This window comes from Mesoplodon bidens (assembly GCF_964165515.1).
Source record: "Mesoplodon bidens genome assembly, chromosome: 9".
Classification (NCBI taxonomy): domain Eukaryota; kingdom Metazoa; phylum Chordata; class Mammalia; order Artiodactyla; family Ziphiidae; genus Mesoplodon; species Mesoplodon bidens.
The window spans coordinates 1833373-1856980 of NC_138166.1; the positions used below are offsets into that span (position 1 = coordinate 1833373).

Below are 23608 nucleotides of genomic sequence, written 5' to 3' on the forward strand. Positions count from 1 at the left end.
AGCACTATTCAAAATAGCTAAAAAGTGGAAACTTCCTAAATATCCATCAATTGATGGATACACAATTGTAGTATATCCATTCAGTGGAATATTATTCAGCCATAAAAATGAATCATACATTCTGTAACATAAATGAACCTTGAAAACATCAGACAAAGTGAAAGAAGCCACACACAAAACACCACATAGTGTATGATTCCACCTATATGAAATGTCCGGAATGGACAAATTTATGGAGACAGAAAGTAGATTAGTGGTTTCCAGGGGCTGGAGTGTGATTGCTTAATGGGTAGGGTGTTTCTTTTTAGAGTGATGAAAATGTTATGGAATTACATAGTGCTGATGGTTTCAGTACCTGGTCAATATACTAAAAACTACTCGACTGTATACTTTACAGGAGGAATTTTAAAGCATGTGAATTTACCTCAATTAAAAATATATATATACAAAAAAAGTTGTAGATGCTATGCCTCATGTTACTACTACAAAATCTTATTAACCCAAAATCTTTATGATATACAGATCCCATTTTTAAAAAGTTTTAGCATAAGAACTGCATATGGGGACTTCCCTGGTGGCGTAGTGGTTGGGAGTCCGCCTGCCAGCGCAGGGGACACAGGTTCGATCCCTGGTCCAGGAAGATCCCACGTGCCGCGGAGCAACTAAGCCTGTGTGCCACAACTACTGAGCCTGCGTGCCACAACTACTGAAGCCTGTGTGCCTAGAGTCCATGCTCCCCAAGGGAAGCTACCACAGTGAGAAGCCCATGCACCACAACAAAGAGTAGCCCCTTCTCGCCCCAACTAGAGAAAGCCCACGTGCAGCAATGAAGACCCAACGAAGCCAAAATTTAATTAATTAATTAATTAATGTTTTTAAAAAGTGTTTTTTAAAAAAAAGAACTGCATACATTTAATATTAGGTTTAATTATTATACAATAACAAGCAAAAACACTGTAGACAACTTTAATTAGATAGCTTTTAGAAATAATTATTTTTTGCACACTTAAGAAGTTACATCAAACAGAATTAAACCATATGAATCTAACTCTGTGGAAACACCTTTAATCCATTTCCATAGAGGAAAAGGGCCATAGGAAACTAGGATAACTGGGGAACACTAGCCTTTTGCAAAAGACTGATCAAATTTAAACAAATGCCAATTACTTTCTTACAATTACTGAAAATCTATTTATTAATACCTGGAAAATTTGGTGATCCCACTATTTTCATTGAATCTTGGGTCAAGTGAATACCTCTTGGTAATCGAGCCAAATATCCCACTATCAAAAACAAAAAGAACAGAATTAATCAACAATTTGGCTCATTACAAATTTCAAGACATTCGAATAGGATAGTATCGCAGTCTATTTGACGTTTGTTGAAGGGGAGCCATAATTCAATAACCTCTGATATCTGGTATCTCTGTTCCAGCTCTATTCCCTTCATACACTCCAATGAAATTAACATATCCACCGCTTTCCCTATTATGTCTCACCTTCAGCTTTTTCTACATCCACTTAGAATACTCTCAATAAGTCCAAATCCCCACCCTTCAAGACCCAAATCACAAGTCCCTCCTCCCTCAAACCTTCTGTTTGTCCTCATTTCTTACCTTTTTAGTACATCATCAGCTACACTCACTCTACATTGTATTACAGTTCTTCATGCACAGATATAATTTTCCTTATTTGACTATAAGCTCAATAGTAGGATCAGTGTTTATGTCAACTTATGGAGAATCGATATCTTTTGACTGCCTTCATCCAATTCCCCTCAATCCCGCCTCTGCTAACCACAAGTCTGATCTCTTTTTCCATAAGTTTGTTGGTTTTTGAAATATAATTGTCCCACAACACTTTGTTAGTTCCTGTTATACAACATAGTGCTTTGATGTTTCTATACATTTCGAAATGATGACCACGGTTAGTCTAGTTATGATAAGTCATCGTACAAAGACATTACATTGCTATTGACTATATTCCCCACACTGTACATTTCATACTTGTGACTCATTTATTTTGCAACTGGAAGTTTGTGCCGCTTAATCTCCCTCAGCTACTTCTTCCGTCCCGTTTGGCAAACACCTGCTTGTTCTCTATCTATAACTCTGTTTATGTTTTGATATGTTTGTTTTTTTAGATTCCATATATAAGTGAAATCATGCGGCATTTGTCCTTCTCTTATTTCACTTAGCATAATACCCTCTAGGTCCATCCATGTTGTCACAAATGGCAAGATTTCATTATTTTTTTATGGCTGAGTAGGAGTCCACTGTATGTACCTATTATCTTTATTATCCATTCTTCTATTGATGGGCACTTAGGTTGCTCCCGTATCTTGGCTACTGTAAATAATGCTACAATGAACACAGGGATGCATATATCTTTTCTAATTAGTGTTTTTGTTTTCTTCAGATAAATCCTAGGAGTGATATTGTTGGATCATATGGTAGCTCTATTTTTAATTTTTTGAGGACCCTCCATACTGTTCTCCATGGTGGCTTCATCAATTTACATTCCCACCAACAGTGCAGGAGGGTTTCCTTTTCTCCACAGCCTCTCCAGCACTTGTTATTTGTTGCCTTTTTGATAATAGCTATTCTAACAGGTGTGAGAATGGTATCTCATTGTGGTTCAGACTTGCATTTCCCTGATGATTAGTGATGTTGAGCATCTTTTTCACGTGCCTATTGGCCATCTGTACGTCTTCCCTTGGTAAAAGGTCTATTCAGATCCTCTGCCCATTTTTTTTATTAGTTTCTGCTTTATAACAAAGTGAATCAGTCATACATATACATCTGTTCCCACATCCCTTCCCTCATGCATCTCCCTCCCTCCCACTCTCCCCATCCCACCCCTCCAGGCGGTCACAAAGCACCGAGCTGATCTCCCTGTGCCCATTTTTTAACTAGACTGTTGTTTTTTGATGTTGAGTTGTATGAGTTTTTTGTATATTTTGGATATTAACCCTTACAGGATATATTCTTTGCAAATATCTTCTCCCCTTCAGTAGGTGGCAGTCAAAATGTACAAACTTCTAGTATTAAGATAAGTACATACTTGGCATGTAATAAACCATATGATAATATAAATTATTATGATAAACATATGATTAATACAATTAACACTGCTGTATGTTACATATGAATTGTTAAGAGTTAATCCTAAGAGTTCTCAACACAGGAAACAATAATTTTTTCTATTTCTTTAATTTTGTACCCATATACGATGATGGACATTCCCTCAACTTATTGTGATAATCACTTCATGATGTATGTAAATCAAATCCTTATGCTGTACACCTTAAAATTATACAGTGCTGTATGTCACTTATACTTCAACAAAACTGGAAGAAAAAAGTATGTTCCTTAAACCTGGAGGACACAGGGATGGGAAGCCAGGGCCAGACTGGGGAGGTCTCTGTAAGCCATGCTTTGACTCTGCAAAAACCAGCAAGCAAATAAAAGATTTAATCAAGAAAAAAATCATCCGTCAAGCACTATACCTTGCACATAGCAAATATTAAATAATAATTGTTAAATAGGATATATTCTGATGTTGTTCAGTTCTCGCTGAACAAGTCAATGTTGATGGACACAGGAGTGTGCACAGACAAGGGGCAGGAGCAGCAGAAAAGACGCAATAAAGCTTAGACCCAAATCCTCTGTGGTGTTAAAAGAGGGGAGGCAGAGAACAAAGAAGAGCATGCTATTCAAAATCAGATGACCTGGGGCTTCCCTGGGGGCGCAGTGGTGGAGAGTCCGCCTGCCGATGCAGGGGACGCGGGTTCGTGCCCCGGTCCGGGAGGATCCCACATGCCGCGGAGCGGCTGGGCCCGTGAGCCATGGCCGCTGGCCCTGCGCGTCCGGAGCCTGTGCTCCGCAACGGGAGGGGCCACGACAGTGAGAGGCCCGCGTACCGCAAAAAAATAACAAACAAAAAAAACAAAGTCAGATAACCTGGATTTAAATCCCAACTCCACTAACTAGTCTTAGGAAAGTCACTTAAAACTCCAGGAGCTTCAGTTTTCTCATCCGCCAAATGAGACTAAGCTCCAGATTTAGAGTTTTTGTAGGAACTGAAGGGACTATTGTATAAACTATAAAACGCTACATAAATGTTGCTTCACTATTCATACCCTACATATTAAGATACTGCGTTCTTCGTCTACTTCTTATATCCTCAGGCCTGATCTTGTTCTTGGATCAAAAGACAACACACACACACACACACACACACACACAGTCGTACCTAGCATAAGATCACGGGCCGTGGTCAAGAAGCATCCTTCTCCTATGGGGCAATTAACGGCTATCGGCAAGTCTCTACTTAAACTAGAATGACCTTTGGACTTTGGCACATTTTGTAATGTCTCTTCACCCCATTTCTTTCCATTCTCCTCCTATCCCCTGTCTACCTCCGCAGCCCTTCCTCATTCATATTCTTGGAGGGCTTCTTTTTTCATTGCCCCTTTTCTGCACAAATTGTATTTTAAACAAGCCTCGTTTGTGCTTTCTATGATTCAATTCTGGGAGATACTTTATTTCTAAAAAGTCTAAAACTTGAACGCAACATAACGCAGCCAAAACCCTTCTAGTTAAATGACACCCCTTTAATTAAGCACTCCCTTCGGTATCTCAACTCTATTTTGAAAGCATGAGAAAGTATTTCGGATCTCTGAATCAAAAGGAGGAAACAAAAGGCGGCAGCAGAGGATCAAAACTTTAAGTTCCCAGTCGTTCCTGTACTTTATAGCTAAAACCAATAGATGGAGCTCCAGGACCACGGGAAATGAGAACGCGGCGGGATGTCTACTCATTTCAAAATACACTGAAATCCTGAGCCCCGTACGTCGTGGAAAGCTGGCAAAGGACCCGGGGGCTGATAAGGGGCTTGTTAACAGCCAATTTAATCTCAAGCCTTGAGCTGTGGGTGTCTGAATGACCTCGCCCGTCTAGACGACATCAGTGTGCCCAGTCCTCCTATTAAATTCAAGAGCGGGACCAGTGATAGAGGCTTTCCCAGCAGCGGACGCCCGTGACACACAAAAACCTCCGGGAGCCGCGGTCCGGAGCCGCCCTCCGCCGCCTCACCTGACGCGGGCGCCCGCAGCACCAGCGCGGAGAACACCAGGACCACCGCGGCCCGGGAGAGCGGGGAGCCCGCGGCCCGGGACCGCAGCCAGCCCCGCCGCGCCCGGCCGGGGGCCGAGGCCTCCATCCACCCGCCGCCGCCGCCGCCGCCGCCGCCGGCAGACACTCAGCGTAGAAGGTCGTTAGGCAGCTCGCGCCCACCCGCCCGCCAGCGGACCGGAAGGGGGGCCGGAAAAGGGCCACCACTTCCGGCAGGGCGGGGGCGGGGCTGGACGGGTCGTGGAGGCCTGGGGGCGCGAACTCGCCCGCCATCAGGACCCCGCCGTCGCTCAGGCAGCCCGGAAAGCATAGGCGACCTGTGGAAAGTTGTGGAGCCGCAGAAGAGTCGCGGGCCGAGGGACGGGCTGGCCGAGTCTGAGCGTTGAGGCCGACTCTGGACCACAGGGCGAGGGTCACGGGAGTGAGGGCTGGTCCAGCCCGAGAGGGCTGCCTGCCTCTCCCGACGTCGGCTGCTGACTACCTACGGATTTATGGGACGCACCTGGGCGATGGATGCAAGGTCCAGCCACCGGGAATGGAAGTGGGCCCTGAGCCCCAGGAAGAGGCTGGGCCGGAAGAACGAGGCAACAGCCTTCGATGGAATGGACCGCATGCAGCGCTCAGCCCGAAAGATGGTCTTTTATCACCTGAGTTCAGGAAGATGCATTAAACCACCCATCCGCCTACGTGGGCGTTTATAGCCAGAACGTGTTAGAATCCTCTGCGTTTCTGCGGTGGGAAGGATTCACTTCACGTGAAGGGAGCTACGATACAAGTAAATCTTATCCAGTTGGTACAAGTACATAGGAGAATGAAGTTTAAGCAACAGAAGACAGAATGCCTAATAACCCTGTGTAATCGGAAGAAATGAGTGGTCCAGGTGGTCTGAAAGCCATCTCTGGGTGTCCTTCTCTCCACACGAGGGTTTTCGAACGGACAGCCTGAGCACCCACCTGAGTCCACCGCCCCGCTTGTTCGGTGGCGTATCTCGAACATCGATGCCTTCAGATGTAGCTTGTTTGTGCCACAGAGAGCATCGCCCCTTGCTGTCTTTCAGCTGGCCTGCTTTACCAACTATGTCTTCACAGCTAGAATCGTGTCTGTTTTGCCACCATGTTAACCTCAACTCCTGGGATAGTTCCTGGTATAAAGTAAGCATTCAAATAACCATAAGTTATTTAAAAAAAAAAAAAAAAGAAAAGAACAGAAAACATCTAGCAGAAAGGAAGGAGAGTTTATTTTGGACCAGGACCAGGATGAAGACATATCCAAATGTCTTCCTGGACATATCCAAATGTCCAGGATTATGTAAATATCCAAAGAAGTCCTTGGTTCTTATTAACAAAGGAAATTGAAATTTCTGCTTATTTCTTGAGTTTTCTGGCTATCTTTATGCATGTGCTAATTGGTAAAATGTGTCCAGTACAGTTTATTATACTGAGTAGATTTACTTCTTTAGAAATCCTTTCTAATCTGTATAAAGTCCTGAATTGAGTACAGCCTGTTCAGGCATGTCTTAGTAAAGAGACCTGCATGATTTAGATCCAGCCAGCATTTTGGTCAAGGTCTTGCACTTCCTTTGAGCACACCTAGTAAACAAATTTTACTGAATAGTGCCCAATAAATCACTATATTTGTCTGGATATATATTCTGCTAAAATTCCTTTGAATTTTTATAAACAAGTCAACCTGCACAACATGAACTTTGGACTGTGGACTTGTAGAGAATAAAGGGCAGAGAGGACTGTTCAGACCATGCTAAATCTGGAAATCTCTGCTTTCTGTAATTCAGCAGTCCCTCCTGCCTTGGTCTGCTGTGTAAATTCCTAATATTCAACCTGAGAATAAGAAGTAATATTGGAGATCTTAGTTAATGTATGGTGTGATTCTAAAGATGGAAAGCTGATTGCTGAAAACCAAAAAGAAAGTGGGTCTGTCATTAGTATTTGCACTTTTTACTCCAGTAGGGATGGTGTTAGCTTTTGTGCCCAAATTCTACTGTCTGGAATTCCTTTGATAGCAGTTTTCGTGCAAGACCAAGTTACCTACTTGACATGAGCTTTAAATGAACAGTATATTGATGATTTTTTTTTTTTGCATTGAGCTGATATCTACTACTTACTGTAGTTTCCAAAATGAGTTTAAGAACTTCATTGCTCTTACTCTGCCATCATGGTAGCAAAAAGGTAAGTAAGGATAATGTAGGGCACGTAAAAGATGAACCTGTACTTTGACTATAAATTGCAAGTTACTATCCTTAAAAATTAGATACATTGATTTAACTGTAATGTGATACATGTTCATTTTTTGCACTGCATTTAAATTTACAATTTATATAGGCAGTGTGTTTTGTACTTTTTTATATCTATCAGGTAAATACTTCAAGTATATCAGAGATATGCTTTAAAAATATATTGCCTCTTCATTAACTGTTTTATTTATACCCTTTACTGAATCTCATTTACCCATAAAGTAACAACTTATGGAAAAATTAAAAAATTACAAATGAGCACAGTTTTCCTGAGCATTGCTGAGGAAACTGTCATGGAGATTTTACTGACAAGTCTGTTTTTGTTTTTCCTAAGAATTAAATTATGATGTATATAATAAATGGTCCAATGTGTTAGAGTTCTAGCTGTTGCCAAGCAACATGGGCTCTGTTTCGTTTTGTTTCTTTCTGTTCTGGTCCCTTACTTCCTTTGATGGTGAAAAAATATTTACCTTAAAAATTTTTTAAAAGAATAAACTCCACCCTATTGACATTGAGAAAGCCAAATCAATAACTATGTTAGGTTAACCAATCCTCAGTGGTTAGAAATATAAGAGTTTTATAGTTAAAGAGAAAGGAGACTTCAGAAGCAATTAATGTACAGTCACCCACAATTTTAAAGAGAAAGGCCGTAGATATGGGTTCACAGCACACACCTGGAAAGATAAGTATCTCTGAAGGATCCTTCCTTTCAAGAACAAAGGCTGTTGAGAATATAGATTACCCACTCTATCATGCACTCTCACGAAAACTGAACATGCCTTTTGTGAAAGGAGTTGAGGACAGATATGACTGTGGCAGAATTGAAAAGAAATGCAACCCGACTTTTCTTAAATTTCACCCTTATCCCCCTTCAGTCCTACCAGACTGTCATTTACACTATCCTTATCCCCCACCGTATGGGCCAGATTATCCATTATTTCCACTTCGGGATGATGTACCCTTAGGTGACACCTGTTCAGGGTTTGTGAGTCCTGGTGGTGATGCTGACTTAAAGCCTGGCATTGGCAGAACCATACCAAGCTTGGTAGATTTCAGTGATGTGAAACCTCAACATCGAGTTCCCAGGCCAGACACAGGACTTCAGACGACATTAAAAAGGAAAAAAGTGTTACTAGAACTAAAACAAGACAGGAGATGGAATTCCAGGGCAGTACCAGACATTTCCATCCGAGCAAGACTTGGAGGTAAATGAAGTGACATGGGCTTTGTAATTTTTAAACTCTCAAATGAGAGAGAAGAGCATGGATCTAAGATTCAGTATTTAGCAGTTCATTTGACATAAAATTGTAAAAGACCAAATAAGGAATTCTTATTTTTAAATTATGGATTGTAAGGAAAAAGTAATAAGAATGATAAGCCTTTTATAACCCTGTTTGTAAAAAAATAGTTGGTTTTCAAAAAAATACATTCATCAGTATGTGGCCAACACAAAGTATATATCAGATAATTTATTCTAAACACACAGATAACCTAATTTTGCCACAAAGGAATTCATATTTAACTTTGATAATTGTGTATCATGCCTCCTTATCTGTCTCTGTCCTTTGAAAAAATTAATTTGCTCATGATTATCAAAGAGTTAGGTTACAGGAGCTGAAATGCAATGCGAAAGTAGTTGAAAATAAATTTTGGGGTCTTGTAAGAACAGGAGCTGAAGAGAGGCAACCCCTGCATAAATAACTCCACCACATTCCTAGAGGCAGAATTTGATGAACACTCACTGACTGCTGCACCTTTTGGTTTCTCTGTAAGAACTCCCAGAGCGTGTCACAAGCCTGGCACAGAAGTGGTGAGAAACTTCCAGAAGAAAGCCACGGGCAGTGTTCCTGTATGGAATGTGCCTGGTAGGCAGGGAGTGAAAAGAGATTAACATGTTTGAGCACATGGGAAAGGCAAAGACCAAGTGCTGTAGCAAGAGATGCTGAGCTTGCTCTAGCCTTAAGAGGCTGCGCCCTCTTCACCACTCCTCTGCAGTGCCCAGCCACGGACCAGAGGCCTAGGGAGGCTGTGTGGAGGAACAGTGACATCATTGTTTTTTGGAGCAGTGGAAGCTCATGGTTCCTGCCACTCCTCCATGAAGAGAGGCCATAGGCACTTGGGACCAGGAAGGGAGTACGAATCAGGGCAAAGGTAGCAGAAATGCAAAGCCCCACAAAATAGTGGTCCCAAGCCACACTCTCCAGATACCCAGTCTTGAACAAGAAAAGAGCAATTTGATGAGAGATAAGCATGGGATAAGAACTATGCTTTTAATGTGCACTCTAGTTGTGGCCTCAGTGGGTAGGCTTAGGGAAATTCCTTAGTTTGGAATGTTCATGTAAATATATAAACGAGGTTCAATAACCTATTTTAAGAAATAATTATTTTATAATCCATTTGAAATACCATCTAGGGAAATAAGGTATTACTGAGAAGCAAATGCAATTCACACTGAAGGAACCATTGATGAGTTCAGGCCAGTCTTACAGCCATAGTACAGTTTTCACTGATTCTGAACTAGTGACCAATTTTCTGATCTGTCCAGAAAGGAGCTTGAGCTCAATCTTTTGTTAATGTTTCAATGTACACTAATAGTCATTATCAAGAACTCTTCTTTAAAGGAATCGAAATCATTTTTCATTGTAGTCCTATATTAGACAAGTATGACACTTTGCTTGTAAGCAGAAAATCCAAACCTAGTGTAATTTTTAAGAACAATATTGATTTGTTTTCGTAAGTTTTCCTAAGAGTGAACTGTCAAAGCATTCCAACAAATTAGAGGTGAAGAAGCTAACTTACGACTGAAATAGGGATAACAGACATTGCACCAACAGTTCAGAACCAAATATAGAGCTCATCTAGCCTCTATTTCACTGCCTAGATCAGTACAGCAGAATGGAGAAAATAGGTTCTAGAGTGAGACTGTCTGTACTCTATTCCTGGCAGGAAATTTACTTGCACCGTGACCCAGGACTCATTGCTAATCTCTATGCCTGTGTATCCTTATTTGTAAAATTCAGATACTAGTTATAATTTATAATAGCGAGGGCTATTTACTGTTATTTATGTAAAAATATCTGACAAAGGGATGAACCAATAACATCTGTTAGATGTTGTAAAGTTAAACAAAGTCATAAAGTTAAAGTCCAGAATTTTCAGTTCCTTCATACATAAATTCTCTTATAAAATTGTAGAAATTGAATGAATTAAGATGGGTAAAATACTTAGCAAAATTCGTGGAACCTGGTAAAGCATTTAATTAGTAGTAGCTGTTATGAGCTATTAACAGTTTTAAAGAACAATACTTGCAGTTCAGGGATTGATTTCAGTATAATTTGGCCTATGCTTTCAGTGATTCTGGAAATAATCATTAATTATAAATAATAAATACTTTCAGTTTTTAGCAAACCTAAATACACATAATTTCTCATAAATTCTGATAAAGAAGGATATCTTCTCAGAATTAATTATATCACACACCATTATGCTTTTCAGTGGACTTTCATAAATATCAAAACAAGATCCTGAAAGATTATATTGCTGATTTTTTGTCCTATTTCAACCTTATCTAGACATTTAACTGTGGTCAGTTGTTTTTTGTTCCTAGTTTCATCCTGTCATGGGAGACTCATCTGAACCTAATTACCCAAAGGCTCCACCTCCAAATACCATCATATTGGGGTAGGGGCTACAACATATGAATTTTAGTGTACACACCCTCAGTAACAACCATCTTAACCATTTTTAAGTGTGTAGTTCATTGGTGTTAAGCACATTGGTGTGCAGCCATCACCACTGTCCATCTCCATAACTCCTTCCATCTTACCAAACTGAAATTCTATATCCATCAGATACTAACTACCTTTCCCTCCCTCCTCTCAACCCCTAGCAATCATTTTACTTTCTTTCTCTATGAATTTGACTACTTTAGCTACCTCATATGAGCAAAATCATACAGTATTTGTCATTTTGTGACTGGCTCATTTCACTTAGCATAGTGTCCTCATGGACAACAGTGTTCTTGCTGTAGCATATGTCAGAATTCCTTCCTTTTTAAGGCTGAATAATCTTCCATTTTATGTATATACCACGTTTTGTTTATACTTTCATCCATCAATGGACACTTCGGTTGCTTCACCTTTTGGCTATCGTGAATAATGCTGCTATGAACGTGGGTGTACAGATATCTCTTCAAGATCCCACTTTCTGTTCTTTGGAGTATATACCGAAAGGTGGAATTGCTCAATAGTAATTCTGTGTTTAATGTTTTGAGGAGCCAGCTATTGTTTTCCATAGTGGCTAATCCATTTTACATTGCCACACAATGTATTAATGCACAATTACAATTCCTTACATTCAAGGAATAAACCCCACTTGATCATGGTGTATAATCCTTTCAAATGTGTGTTAAATTCTGTTTTCTAGTATTTGAGGACTTTTGCATCAGTATTCATCAGGATATTGGTCCATTTCTTCTTGGAGTGTCTTTGTCTGGCTTTGGTATCAGTTGGCCTTATGGAATGAATTTGGAAGTGTTCTCTTCAATTTTTTTGGAAGAGCTTGAAAGGGATTAGTGTTAATTCTTTTTTAAATATTTTGTAGAATTTACCAGTGAAGCCATCTGATCTGGAGCTTTTCTTTGTTGGGAGTTTTGATTACTGATTCAATCTCCTTATTAGTTATAGGTCTGTTCATATTTTCTGTTTCTTCATGATTCAGTCTTGGTAGGTTATGTGTTTTTAGGAGTTTGTCCATTTCATGTAGGTTATATAATCGTTTGGTGTACAACTGTTCATAGTACTTTCTTATAATCCTTTTTATTTCTGTAAAATTGTTGGTTCAGAACCTCAGGAGTTCCCCAGGTGAAATCCAAAACTGGCCCCTGTACTCACAGGGCAAGGAGAAAGAGGCAGACTCTCCAGACGGGTAGGTGGCAGGTTTAATTACCGAGGAAACTTACTTATGCTTGTCTTAGGTGCCTTAAGTTCAGTAGATCTCCGCACCCACCCTCCAGAATCTTCAAGTTTATGTAGAGGACTTAATAGGGTTCAGTCACGTATACTGCCCAGATGGTCTCAACGAAACGTTACTCTCTCAAGGCTGTGTTCCTGAAACAGCTCCTCCTGTGGGACCAGTGGGCAGAACATACATTCATTTCAAGAACAGAGGAGGGGGTGAGGAGCCTCTGATTGCCTGAGTTCAGCTCATGGGTCAGTGGGTGGTCACGTCCTCTCAATGACCTCCTCCAGCAAAAATCAGTTGTAATGTCCCTTCTTTCATTTGTGATTTTAGTTATTTGAGCCTTCTTTCTTTTTCTCTGAGTCAATCTAGCTAAATGTTTGTCAATTTTGTTGATCTTTTCAAGAACCAACTCTTGCTTTCATTGACTTTCCCTGTTGTTTTTCTATTCTCTATTTTGTGTATTTCTGACCTAATCTTTATTATTTTCTTTTTTCTGCTAGCTTTGGGTTTAGTTTGTTCTTTTTCTAGTTTTTTTAAGGTGTAAATTTAGGTGGTTGACTTGAGATCATTCTTCTTTAATACAAGCATTTATACCTATGAGTTTTCCTCTTAGCACTCCTTTTGCTGAACCCCATTACTTATGTTTTTGTTTTCATTTGTCTCAAGATAATTTCTAATTTCCCATGTTATTTCTTCTTTAACCCAATGGTTATTTAGGGGTGTGATGTTTAATTTTCATATATCAGTTTTTAATTTTATTCCAGTCTACTGATTTCTAGTTTCATTCCACTGTGTTCAGAAAGTATTAATATATTTTACATGCTTTCAGTCCTTTTAAATTTACTAAGACTTGCTTTGTCACCTACAATGTAGCCTAGAGAATGTTCTATGTGCACCTGAGAAAACTGTGTATTCCGCCTGGGTATTCTGTTGGTTTGAGTGTCCTGTAAATGTGAGGTCAAATTGTTGTTTAAGTCCCCTGCTTCCTTGCTCATCTTTGTCTGGTTGTTCTAGTCACTATTGAAAGTAGGGTCCTAAAGTCTTCAACTGTTATTGCAGGGCCGTTTCTCTCTTCAAGTCTGTCAATATTTGCATCATATATTTTGAAGGTTGGATGTTTGGTTCCTATAAATAAAATAGAGACTAGAAAAACAGCAGAAAAAATAACCTAAACCTAAAGTTGGTTCTTTGAAAATATCAACATAATTAACCTACCTTTTGCTATATTGAGAAAGAAAACTAAGGGAAGACCACTCACAAAGGATATTTTAGATGTTTAAAAAAAAAAAAAGCAAACCTGTCTGTAACCATTAGAGGAGAGATAACCTATGAATAAAAAAAAAAATACAGGGCTTCCCTGGTGGCGCAGTGGTTGAGAGTCCGCCTGCCGATGCAGGGGACACGGGTTCGTGCCCCTATCCCGGAAGATCCCACATGCCGCGCAGCGGCTGGGCCCGCGAGCCATGGCCGCGGAGCCTGTGTGTCCGGAGCCTGTGCTCCGCAACGGGAGAGGCCACAGCAGTGAGAGGCCCGCGTACAGCAAAAAAAAAAAAAAAAAAAAAAAAAAAAAAATACATAGAATAGTCCTTGAATCTTTTTTCTAAGGTTTTGGCTTCCTTAAAAGCACCTTGTTATGGAAATGTTTTATAATAAAAATAATAAGGCCTATGGGAAAATAGTGTTCATGGTAGACTCCTCCAAATTCATACAGTTTCATGGGTTACACACAAAACCCGTTCACTGTAAAAATACGATCACAGTTTTAAACATGTTAACTCTCTAATAAATGAGGAAATACTTTTGTCAAGGAAATAATACAGTGCTTTCCTTGACAAAAGACTTGATATTTGTTGGGTGGCATGAAAGCAATGAAGTGAGACTGTGGGTTATGAAGGAGAGGTGTGTAATAGCTGTTCCCCAAAGTGGCTTTTGGCAGCTCACCCCTTCCTGTGTGTGCCTGTCACTTCTCCTACCATAAAATGAGGTCTGTTTCCTTCTCACATTGACTCTGGGCTTGGACATAGGAGTGGCTTTAGCCAATAAGATATTAGCAAGCATGATGCAAGTGGAGGCCTGGTAAGTACTTGCACATGGAGATTGGTCATTTAGGGATTCTTCCCCTGGAGTTTCAGTCACTATTTTGTGAGGGACCCAACCTAGATCCAGAGGGGAAGAAAAATAAGGCATTGGTCATCAGGCCCAGCTGAGCTCCCAGCTAACAGTCAATACCAACTTGCCAGCCATGTGAGTGAGGTCATTTTGAACATTTTCAGCTATCGGAGCTATGCCTTATGACAGAACAATTCAGAGCCCCAGTAGATGATGAATGGTTGTGTTAAGCTACTAGGTTTGAGGTTATTTTGCAGCACCAGATACTGAAACAAGGTAGAAGAAAGGAGGTCATCATACTTAGATGTAAGCGTAGTGCCCCTGAGGTATATAGTTGTAATTCATTGCCCTATTTACTTCTACTCTGGCTTAAAGTCAAAATGTTAGTTTTCTTGTTTTTCTACTTTCCTTTTTTTTTTTTTTCTAAGTAGCTGCTAGAATGGCTTCAAATCAGAGGATATCAAGAAGCACCATATTGCTGCTGATGGCATGAGAATCCACTGGAGGGTTTTCTTTGGCCAGCTGAGTCACAGACGGAAGTATCCTCCTTCTCGAAACTGAAATGATCGTGGAATTCAGCACTGCCTCTCTCACTCTGCCTTGGCCTCTTGCCCCTGCTTCTGTATTCGTTTTCTCTTGCTGCTATAACAAACTGCCACAAACTTAGCACCTTTAAACAAAGGCCATTTATTACCGACAAGTTTGCGGGTCAAAAACCTGAGCAGGCTTAACTGTGTCCTCTATTTGAGATCCAACTGCCAAAGTCAAGGTGTGCTCTTTGTTCCTATCTGGAGGGTCTGGGGAGAAATCTACTTTGGGGCTCATTCCAACTGGGCAGAAAACAGTCCCTGACATCTGAGGCGCCCGTTTCCTTGCTCTCTGGCAGGAGGGGATGCACTCCGCTCCTGGAGTCTCCTCACATGGCCTGCTCCATCTTCACAGTCAGCAGTGCTCTGTCAAGGCCTTCTCCCTTGCTACTCTCTCTCACCTACCTTCAGAATCCACGGAGGGTCCCCCGTTCTCCAGCCCTTCATTGCCACTTCTGAGTTTGCACGTTCTGTCCTGCTTGGTCAAATACTGACTGAATCAACATCATCATTATGAAGATGACATTACTACATTTCTACTGTAGGTACTAATAATGTTACAACGACTAACTGATAATGTTAGAAACTGCATGCCAGAAATTTGCCAACTCCTTTAAATACATTAATGGTAGTTTTTACAACTCTGACAGCAATCATTAAAGGTAAGAAAAATAAGACTCAGGGGGGGTCAAATAATTCACGAGGTCACAGTGGCACCTTAGCCAGGAAGTATATACATGATTAAGCCCCAAGTATTGCTGTAGTCTGTTACGGAGCTTCACCAGATTGCTATCCATGGTGACCAGGGTGCTCCTGTGTTATCCCAAATCCCTCTCACAATTCCTCTCACCTATGCTTAGATATCTCTGTACTGTCCAGCTCGCTCCCAGTTTTAACATTTTAGTTCATCTTTTGCTAAGTTAGATTAATTCATGGGGCAAAGCTAAAAAGTGGAGGACCAAGTTAGAAGACCCCATGCGGTAGGAAAGGGATCTCTATGGTACAACCATTGTCTTCACCTACACTAGTCCACTGTCCAAACCAGAATTATTTGCCAAAGTTATCAGTCTCTCTTATTAAGACATACCAAGGAGGATAGGTCCAAGGCTTTCATGTCCTGACACTGGCCTACCTCTTTTGTTCACCTTCCACCATTCCCTGGCTGCCATTTCAAGATGTAGCTATACCCAACCTTCAGTAAGAGTTGTGATGTTGCTCTCACAAGGCAAGCCTACCATTGTACATACTGTTCCCCCATCTGGAATGACTTTTCTTCCTCCACTTCCCCTTTGCTATCCAAGTCATACTCAATTGTCAAGATGAGGTCAGGTCTTATCTTCAGGAAGATGTTCCTAACTCCCTACAATCTGGCTGGATTAGATGTCCCTCCTCTGCACTCCCACAGCACTCAGAGCTCAACAATGATCACAGTCACCACATTATACTGAAATTATCTACTTACATGTCTGTCTTTTCCGTTTGTTCATGAGCACCTCAAAACCAGGAAACCTGTTTTCCATCTTTATATATTCATCTGCTTTCATTTGTGGTGAGGTAAATATTTGTTGAAGGCAGCTTTTATATATGCCCGTCTCTTATCATTAGGTTGAATTATCTACATTGTAAACTCCTTTGTGTCACCACCATCCCCAACCTGTCTGCGTGCACATGCACAGATTAATAGTGCCCAAGAGATCTCTTCCAATAATAAATAACAAATAACGAATAATTGTACACTATTTAATTAATCTAACACATAAATTCCAGAGAGCTTCTGTTCTCACTGCTGAGAAAAGTTGTTAGATAATTCATGGAAAAATCAATACCACACAGTTTAGCTTTCTAGTAGGAAGTATTTCTGGTGGAAGAAGAAATTCCTATTGCATTGTGTACATTTGTATTTCGTACGTATGTACCCAAAGCACATACATTTTTGTTTTCAGGTTGGACAAGCCCACTGAGAGTTACTGCCTTACAACCTCATCGTGAAGAATACTCAGTAAATCACCTATATACATTTGATGAGGAAGCAACATGTACCATAAGGTTTTCTTACTGCATAGCATTATGTAGTATTTGTAATCAATTTATTTCCTTGTCTGTATTTGATATTTTATGCCCTGTAAAAATAGCTACGCATGCTGAGTGAAGTAAGTCAGATAGAGAAAGAGAAATATCATATGATATTGCTTATATACAGAATAAAAAAATGATACAAATGAACTTATTTACAAAACAGAAACGGACTCACAGACTTAGAGAACAAACTTATGGTTACCAGAGGGGAAGGGTGGGGGGTGGGAAGAATAGTTAGGAAGTTTGGGATTGGCGTGTACACACTGCTATATTTAAAATAGATAACCAATAAGGACCTACTGTATAGCACAGGGAACTCTGCTCAGTATTATGTTACAACCTAAATGGGAAAAGAATTTGATAAAGAATAGATACATGTATATGTATAACTGAATCACTTTGCTGTACATCTGAAGCTAACACAACATTGCTAATCAACTATACTCCAAATATAAAGTAAAAAGTTTTAAAAAAAAATAGCTACCATTTATAAAGTACTCCTTATGTGCCAGGCACTATGTAGAAGTTCACAGTCATTGTATATTATGCATGTCTGTGCATCCCTACAACAGAACAGTGCTATGGAAGAGGAATGAGTAGTAGATGATGGTAGTGCCCAACACAGGCCCCTCTACTGGCAAGTGCACCCTCCCCAGTGGCAGTGGGCAATGGCCACTACATGTCTGCCAGCTGCCAGCTGGACACTGCACCCTCCCACACTGACCACTCAGGCTTTGGCCAATGACTGACTTCCTTGAAGAAACAGAATAAAGCTAGACTTCAGCTGAAACCACATTCCCACTAGTGTCTTTTCCTTGTCGTATCCTACACTTCACCTAGAGCACTCCCACCATGTATTAATTGAACAACAGTTGTGTTTGAGTCCCTGCTTCTGGACAAGACAGTGTTGTTATCCCCATATTATTTGAGAAATCTGAAGTCCTGTGATGTTAAGCAACTGACTTTTGACCACAAACTTTAAACCTAGATATATGTCTGAATCATCCTATGTGGATTAATAGATTCTAAACCCATGATATTTAAATTACTTGAAGACTCCCCAAGGAATACATAGATATGACAAGTGATTAAAAAAAAAAAAAAAAAACAGGGCTTCCCTGGTGGCGCAGTGGTTGAGAGTCCGCCTGCCAATGCAGGGGACACGGGTTCGTGCCCCGTTCCGGGAAGATCCCACGTGCCGCGGAGCAGCTGGGCCCGTGAGCCATGGCCGCTGAGCCTGCGCGTCTGGAGCCTGTGCTCCGCAACGGGAGAGGCCACAACAGTGAGAGTCCCGCGTACCGATAAATAAATAAATAAATAAAACAAAGCAAAAAACAAAAACCAGTTTTACTGAGGTATGTTTTACACACCATAAAGTTTGCCCATTTGAAGTGTTCAATTCAGTGGGGGGGTTTTCTTCTTTTTTTTAGGATGTTCACTGAATTGTACAACCATTGCCACAATCTAATTTTAGAACCCTTTCATCACTCCAAAAAGAAACCCATGCCTATTAGCAGTAAAGATATGGATGCTTTCAAGGAGTCAATTTCCATTTCTGTTACTCTTGTATGTACTCCTTCCTAAAGTTGATATGCCTGATAAATTATCTGTACTTAGAGATTCAGATTGATTTCTTCTTTTCCCTCTTTCCCCACCTCTCCCTTTGCCTTTTCTAATTTTACCACAAAGAGGAATGGAGCATACCTCCCACAAATCATGTACTAGGGTATATGGCCATGGAATAAAAAGGTCATTCAAAATAAATGTCACCAATGCCTCCTTTACTCAAGATGCCATTCACCCATGCCAGAGCTTCATGTCTTTCCTTGTCTATGCATTTTTCTCTATAAGAAAATTATAGCATTAGAAATAAGGGAGATTTGACCTGTTTTGAGCTATTCTAAATTCAGGTAAAAGGCAGAGTTTGGTTACAAGGGTAAAGAAAATTTGTTAGTTTCACTTATTCCATCTCCAGACTCTTCAAAGAGTCTATTGCTCCTTCTGGTAAGTCCGTGAAAGCAAATGAAAGGGAACATTATAAGAAATTGAAGGCATTAATGCCTTTTTTCTCCATCTAAGTCTACAAATTTATGGCAAGGCTATATGCTTTACTTAGCTATCTATTGTAGAATTAGAATTCTGAAGTTTGTGCTTGTCCTGCAAATGCTTATAGAGCATACTTATTTAAATTTAAAATAAGCTTAGACTTTTATGACAAAATCTTGATATTTTACTACCAGTAATGGGAGCTAAGTAACATGGGACAGTACTTCCAATGGAAAAACAACTGGATTAACATTTTTTAATATCAAAATCTAATAAGGTGGAGAGAAATTACTGGGCCAATGAGAGGGTAGAAACTCTAAAATTTAAGCTATCACTTAGGGTCACTTTGGCCTTACAGGAATTTGCTATTCTGGAAAGGGAAACTAAACTTTAACTGAACATTTCCTAGCCTCATGGGTAAAACATCAAAAATTAGAATTGATCTTTGAAAACCACCCACTACACCTGAAGGCTTTCACCTTAGAAGTAAGGGTAGATCAATAGTAAAAAGCCTTGAACAGACTACAGCTGCTTCACAATAAAAGAGAAAACCAAGTCTTGAACTGGTATTAAGGCGACCCTAGATTGCTATCATTCCCAGAATCCAGACACATACAAATAAAACTTCTTTGAAGGATGATAGTATATTAATTACTAAGCCCCAAATTATTTCTGTCAATAACTTTTAAAATATAATGTTTAACACACAATCAACAGTAACCAAACACATAAAGAGAAAGGACACTGTGAATGAGAATCAGCAGAAATGAGAGAAAACAAAGAGAGACAAAAATTGATTCTAGACATTGGAAATATGCATAAAATGTTCAAAAAGAAGAAAAAAAAGATAAGCTCGAAATTTTTGTAAATAAGTTAGAAATTAGAAAGTGCAAAATGAGAAAAATGTAGTACCAGAACTGAAAAATACAGTAAGTAAAGAATAAGGTAGATGGGTGCTGTAGCAGATTAGACACAGTTAAAGACAGAATTGGAGAACTGTAGATAAAAGAGAGGAAAATACTCTTGATGATGCACAAATTTACAAAAAGATGGAAAATACCAAAGGGAAAGTAAAAATCATAGAGGATACAGTGAAAAAGAAAAATATATGTTTATTTGGAATTCTAGATGTGTAAGAGAATAGGATAGAAGCAACATGTGAAGACAATTATCATATCCACTGCTGTTTATTTATGGAGTTCCCTGCAGCATCCCCTCACATATTCTGTACATTAAGGATTAATTATTAGTAAGCCAATCATGACAGCAGCAGCAGCAGCTGTTGGTGTCAGCCCCAGCACCAACAAAAATGGCAGCAAGAGTCTCAAAAGACAGACAAAGCACAGAAGACACAAAAGTGGAAAGAAGGAAATTTTTGAAAGTTATTTCTTCACATTGTTTATGGTAATTGCATTGTTTAGAATCTGGGCATCAGTTGTTATCTTTTGTTAGGTCTTGTTGAGCATGAAGAAATTCTAGGAAATTGAAACATGATATTGTTGGTGATGGAGGATCTTAATGTGAATGATGCTAAAGTATCAGGACATAAAGAGAGATCTCATTCAATGTTATTAGTCTTGTCAGAAGAATCTAGGAAATATCTAGATTTATTAGTAGAGGTTCCCATTGAATCAGATTCCAAGAGCACTAGAGATGAAGTCAAAGATCAAGTTTAATCACTTCTTTATGAAATAGTACACACAAAACATTCAGAGAACAGAGATAGAAGATGCACCAGCAGAAGAATAGCTACTAGAAAATGAATATTTATTAGGAAATTATGTAGATGATAAATTTGAGGACCTGGAAACTAAAACATTTCATAAAGAAATTGAAGCTACATATCATAGAAATGGCAGCTTACAAGACTAATCAGGAAGTGGAAGAGATTGTGTATTTGAGAAAAATCCAGATTCCAATGGAAGACTGTGCCATGATACCAATGACATGATGAACCAAGATGATGATGAACAATAATATGAACCACCAGAAAATGGGGAGACATAAATTCAGACCCTGCTAGGAAAGATTTAGTTACCTTCTTGAAGAAGAACAATAGGAAATGACAGATTTCAGAATCTTTGCCCCTAAAACTAGAGGAGGACCAATCTTATCCACACATCACTCACCAACTTTATCAATACATTACCCACAGGAAACAGGTAGTTGTGACAAATCTTGTAAATTGCTGAAAAGCTCACAATCTAAAATATTTTAAATGAATTGTAGTCAATTGTAATTTAGAATACTTTTTAGAAATAAAAAATTGATGTGATTTTGCCTTTCTACATGCCTCATTTTTGGCAGTAGAGCCATTGGTTTTATTTGCTTGTTTGCTCCATCTCTCACACAGCTCTTATTCTTACCCATGTTTATGTGTAATCTTCAGAAAAGATGTAGAAATTATATTGATGTAGCAGCAGTTGACTTGTCAAAGATTTCATATTTGTTAGTAGTGCATAACACTAAGAATGTTAGGTTTATTTGGGTGACCTCTATGCGAAACATGGATTTTTATCCGCAAAGGCACTGAAATATTTGCTAATGACTCAGGCTGATAGGAATCATCATAAACTGTGTGCCAATTAACAGGACAATGGGATACCGGGGAATATAGTACATATAGATATACTGGAACTAGATATAGTAGAATAAAACAGCACAATTAATAACTCAACCTAATAGACATACATAAATAAATCTTTTTGCAAGGACCATTTACAAAAATTACCACATACTATGCCATAAAACAGGTCTAAAAATCTATCAAATGTTTTAAGTCATACAAAGTATATTCTTTGCCCACAAGACTATTATGACAGGTCAAAACACCCTAGAAAATCATGCATTTGGAAATATAAAAATGTATTTATGAATGAGTGATGGGCCAAAGAAGAAATCATAAAGGAAACTAGAAAATATCTTGAACTGAATAATAAAATGTTGTACAACACAAGGAATAGCCAATATCTTACAATAACTATAAATGGACTATAACCTTTAAAAATTGTGAATCACTGTATTGTACACCTGTAGATTATATAATGTTGTACATCAACTGTACTTCAATTTAAAAAATAAAATTGATCATGGGAGGAGTGAGCCTCCAGGGAAGGAAAGGCCAGAAGTGATTCCGCCATGGTTGGGACCAGCCTGGAGTCAGTTAGGGTCCCTGACTGAAGACCCAGCAGGCCAGCTTTGCAGAAAACCTGGAGAGAGGGCAAGTTACAAATCATCCCCAGACTACAGGAGATACAGACATGGCAGAAGGGACTTGGATCCGGTCAGAAGCCAATTTCCCTGTGGTACCGAAGTGGATCCTGATGAATTTACCCTTGCAAGTGAAAAAGGTGACGTTGCATACAAAACTGGAAGTGCACGAGTAAGAAGAGATTGAATAATAACTCATACATGCCTTTTTGGGCATTTAAGCCCTTAGAAAACCCTCTGTGACCCAGAGACTCACAAAGCGAGAGGAGTTGTCATTCCTCACAGTCTTGGCATTGCCAAAGGCCTCCAGCAGGGGATTGGCATTGATGACTTGATCTTCCAGAGTTCCCTGCAAAGACAAGAGCAGTCCTCACATCTGGGCTTCCGGAGCGCTCTGACAGTCTTGATTCTGACACACCAATCAGACCCACCTGCACTTTGCCAGTTTCATCCGTCTTCTCTCCAGTAACTGCAATTGTTGCAAAGTACTGGGTGACACGCTTCTCTGTGTTCACAGTCTTTCCTGCCCCAGATTCTCCACTGCCAAACAGAAACCAAAGAATAGATCAGAACTACAGCTTACATTGTCAATATCTAAGACAATCACCACAAACCAGAGAAGAAGGAAAAAATCACTTATGTGGTCAGGATGGACTGGTTCTCAGGATCTGTGAAAAAGAAATCAAGACCATCAGTTTTTAAAAATAGTACACATCCAATATGAAGATTATCGACTCTGTTCAGATTAAACATAGTTTATTCTTTTTAACATTTTGAAGATGTTGCCTGTGATCTTGGTTTTGTGTGTTGATCCCACACAAAGAGGCAAGAGTACTTGCCTCTTGCAGTAAAATTTGTGAAAATGAGAGACAAAGAATCATCTGTTTCTTCTTAAAATCTTATTAATTTTAAAACTTATGGGAAATTTCAAACATATACAAAGGTAGAGGCAATAATGTAAAGAGCTCCTATGTACCCATCATACAGTTTCAGCAGTTATTATTTGGCCAGTTTTATATAATCTATACTCCCATCTTAAACTCACTCAGTTATTTTAAAGAAAATTCCAGGCATCATATAATTTCATCTGTAACTACTTCAGTAAGAATCATACAATTCTGAAGTTTCATTTAACAGATGAAGAAACAAACCCAGAGAGAAATAAGTGATTTTCTAATAGTTACATAGCCTGTCAAGATATTTAGGTCAATAGTTTATATATTTTTCTGCTAC

The 23608-nt window shown here is 39.5% G+C and overlaps 2 protein-coding genes across 2 annotated transcripts in view; one reads left to right on the forward strand and one right to left on the reverse strand.

Moving 5' to 3' along the window:
* Window positions 1–5222, reverse strand: part of ZPBP (zona pellucida binding protein) — a gene marked incomplete at its 5' end in the record, with an annotated part of 85485 nt that extends 80263 nt beyond the window's left edge. The window contains 2 exons of the mRNA XM_081244795.1: window positions 1203–1283; window positions 5096–5222. Coding sequence (XP_081100921.1) covers window positions 1203–1283; window positions 5096–5222 — 208 coding nt within the window. The remainder of the gene's footprint in view (window positions 1–1202; window positions 1284–5095) is intronic.
* Window positions 5223–8040: 2818 nt separating this feature from the next.
* SPMIP7 (sperm microtubule inner protein 7) overlaps window positions 8041–23608 on the forward strand; it is a gene marked incomplete at both ends in the record, with an annotated part of 56370 nt that continues 40802 nt past the window's right edge. The window contains 2 exons of the mRNA XM_081244083.1: window positions 8041–8590; window positions 16987–17084. Of these exons, the coding sequence (XP_081100209.1) occupies window positions 8041–8590; window positions 16987–17084 (648 nt within the window). The remainder of the gene's footprint in view (window positions 8591–16986; window positions 17085–23608) is intronic.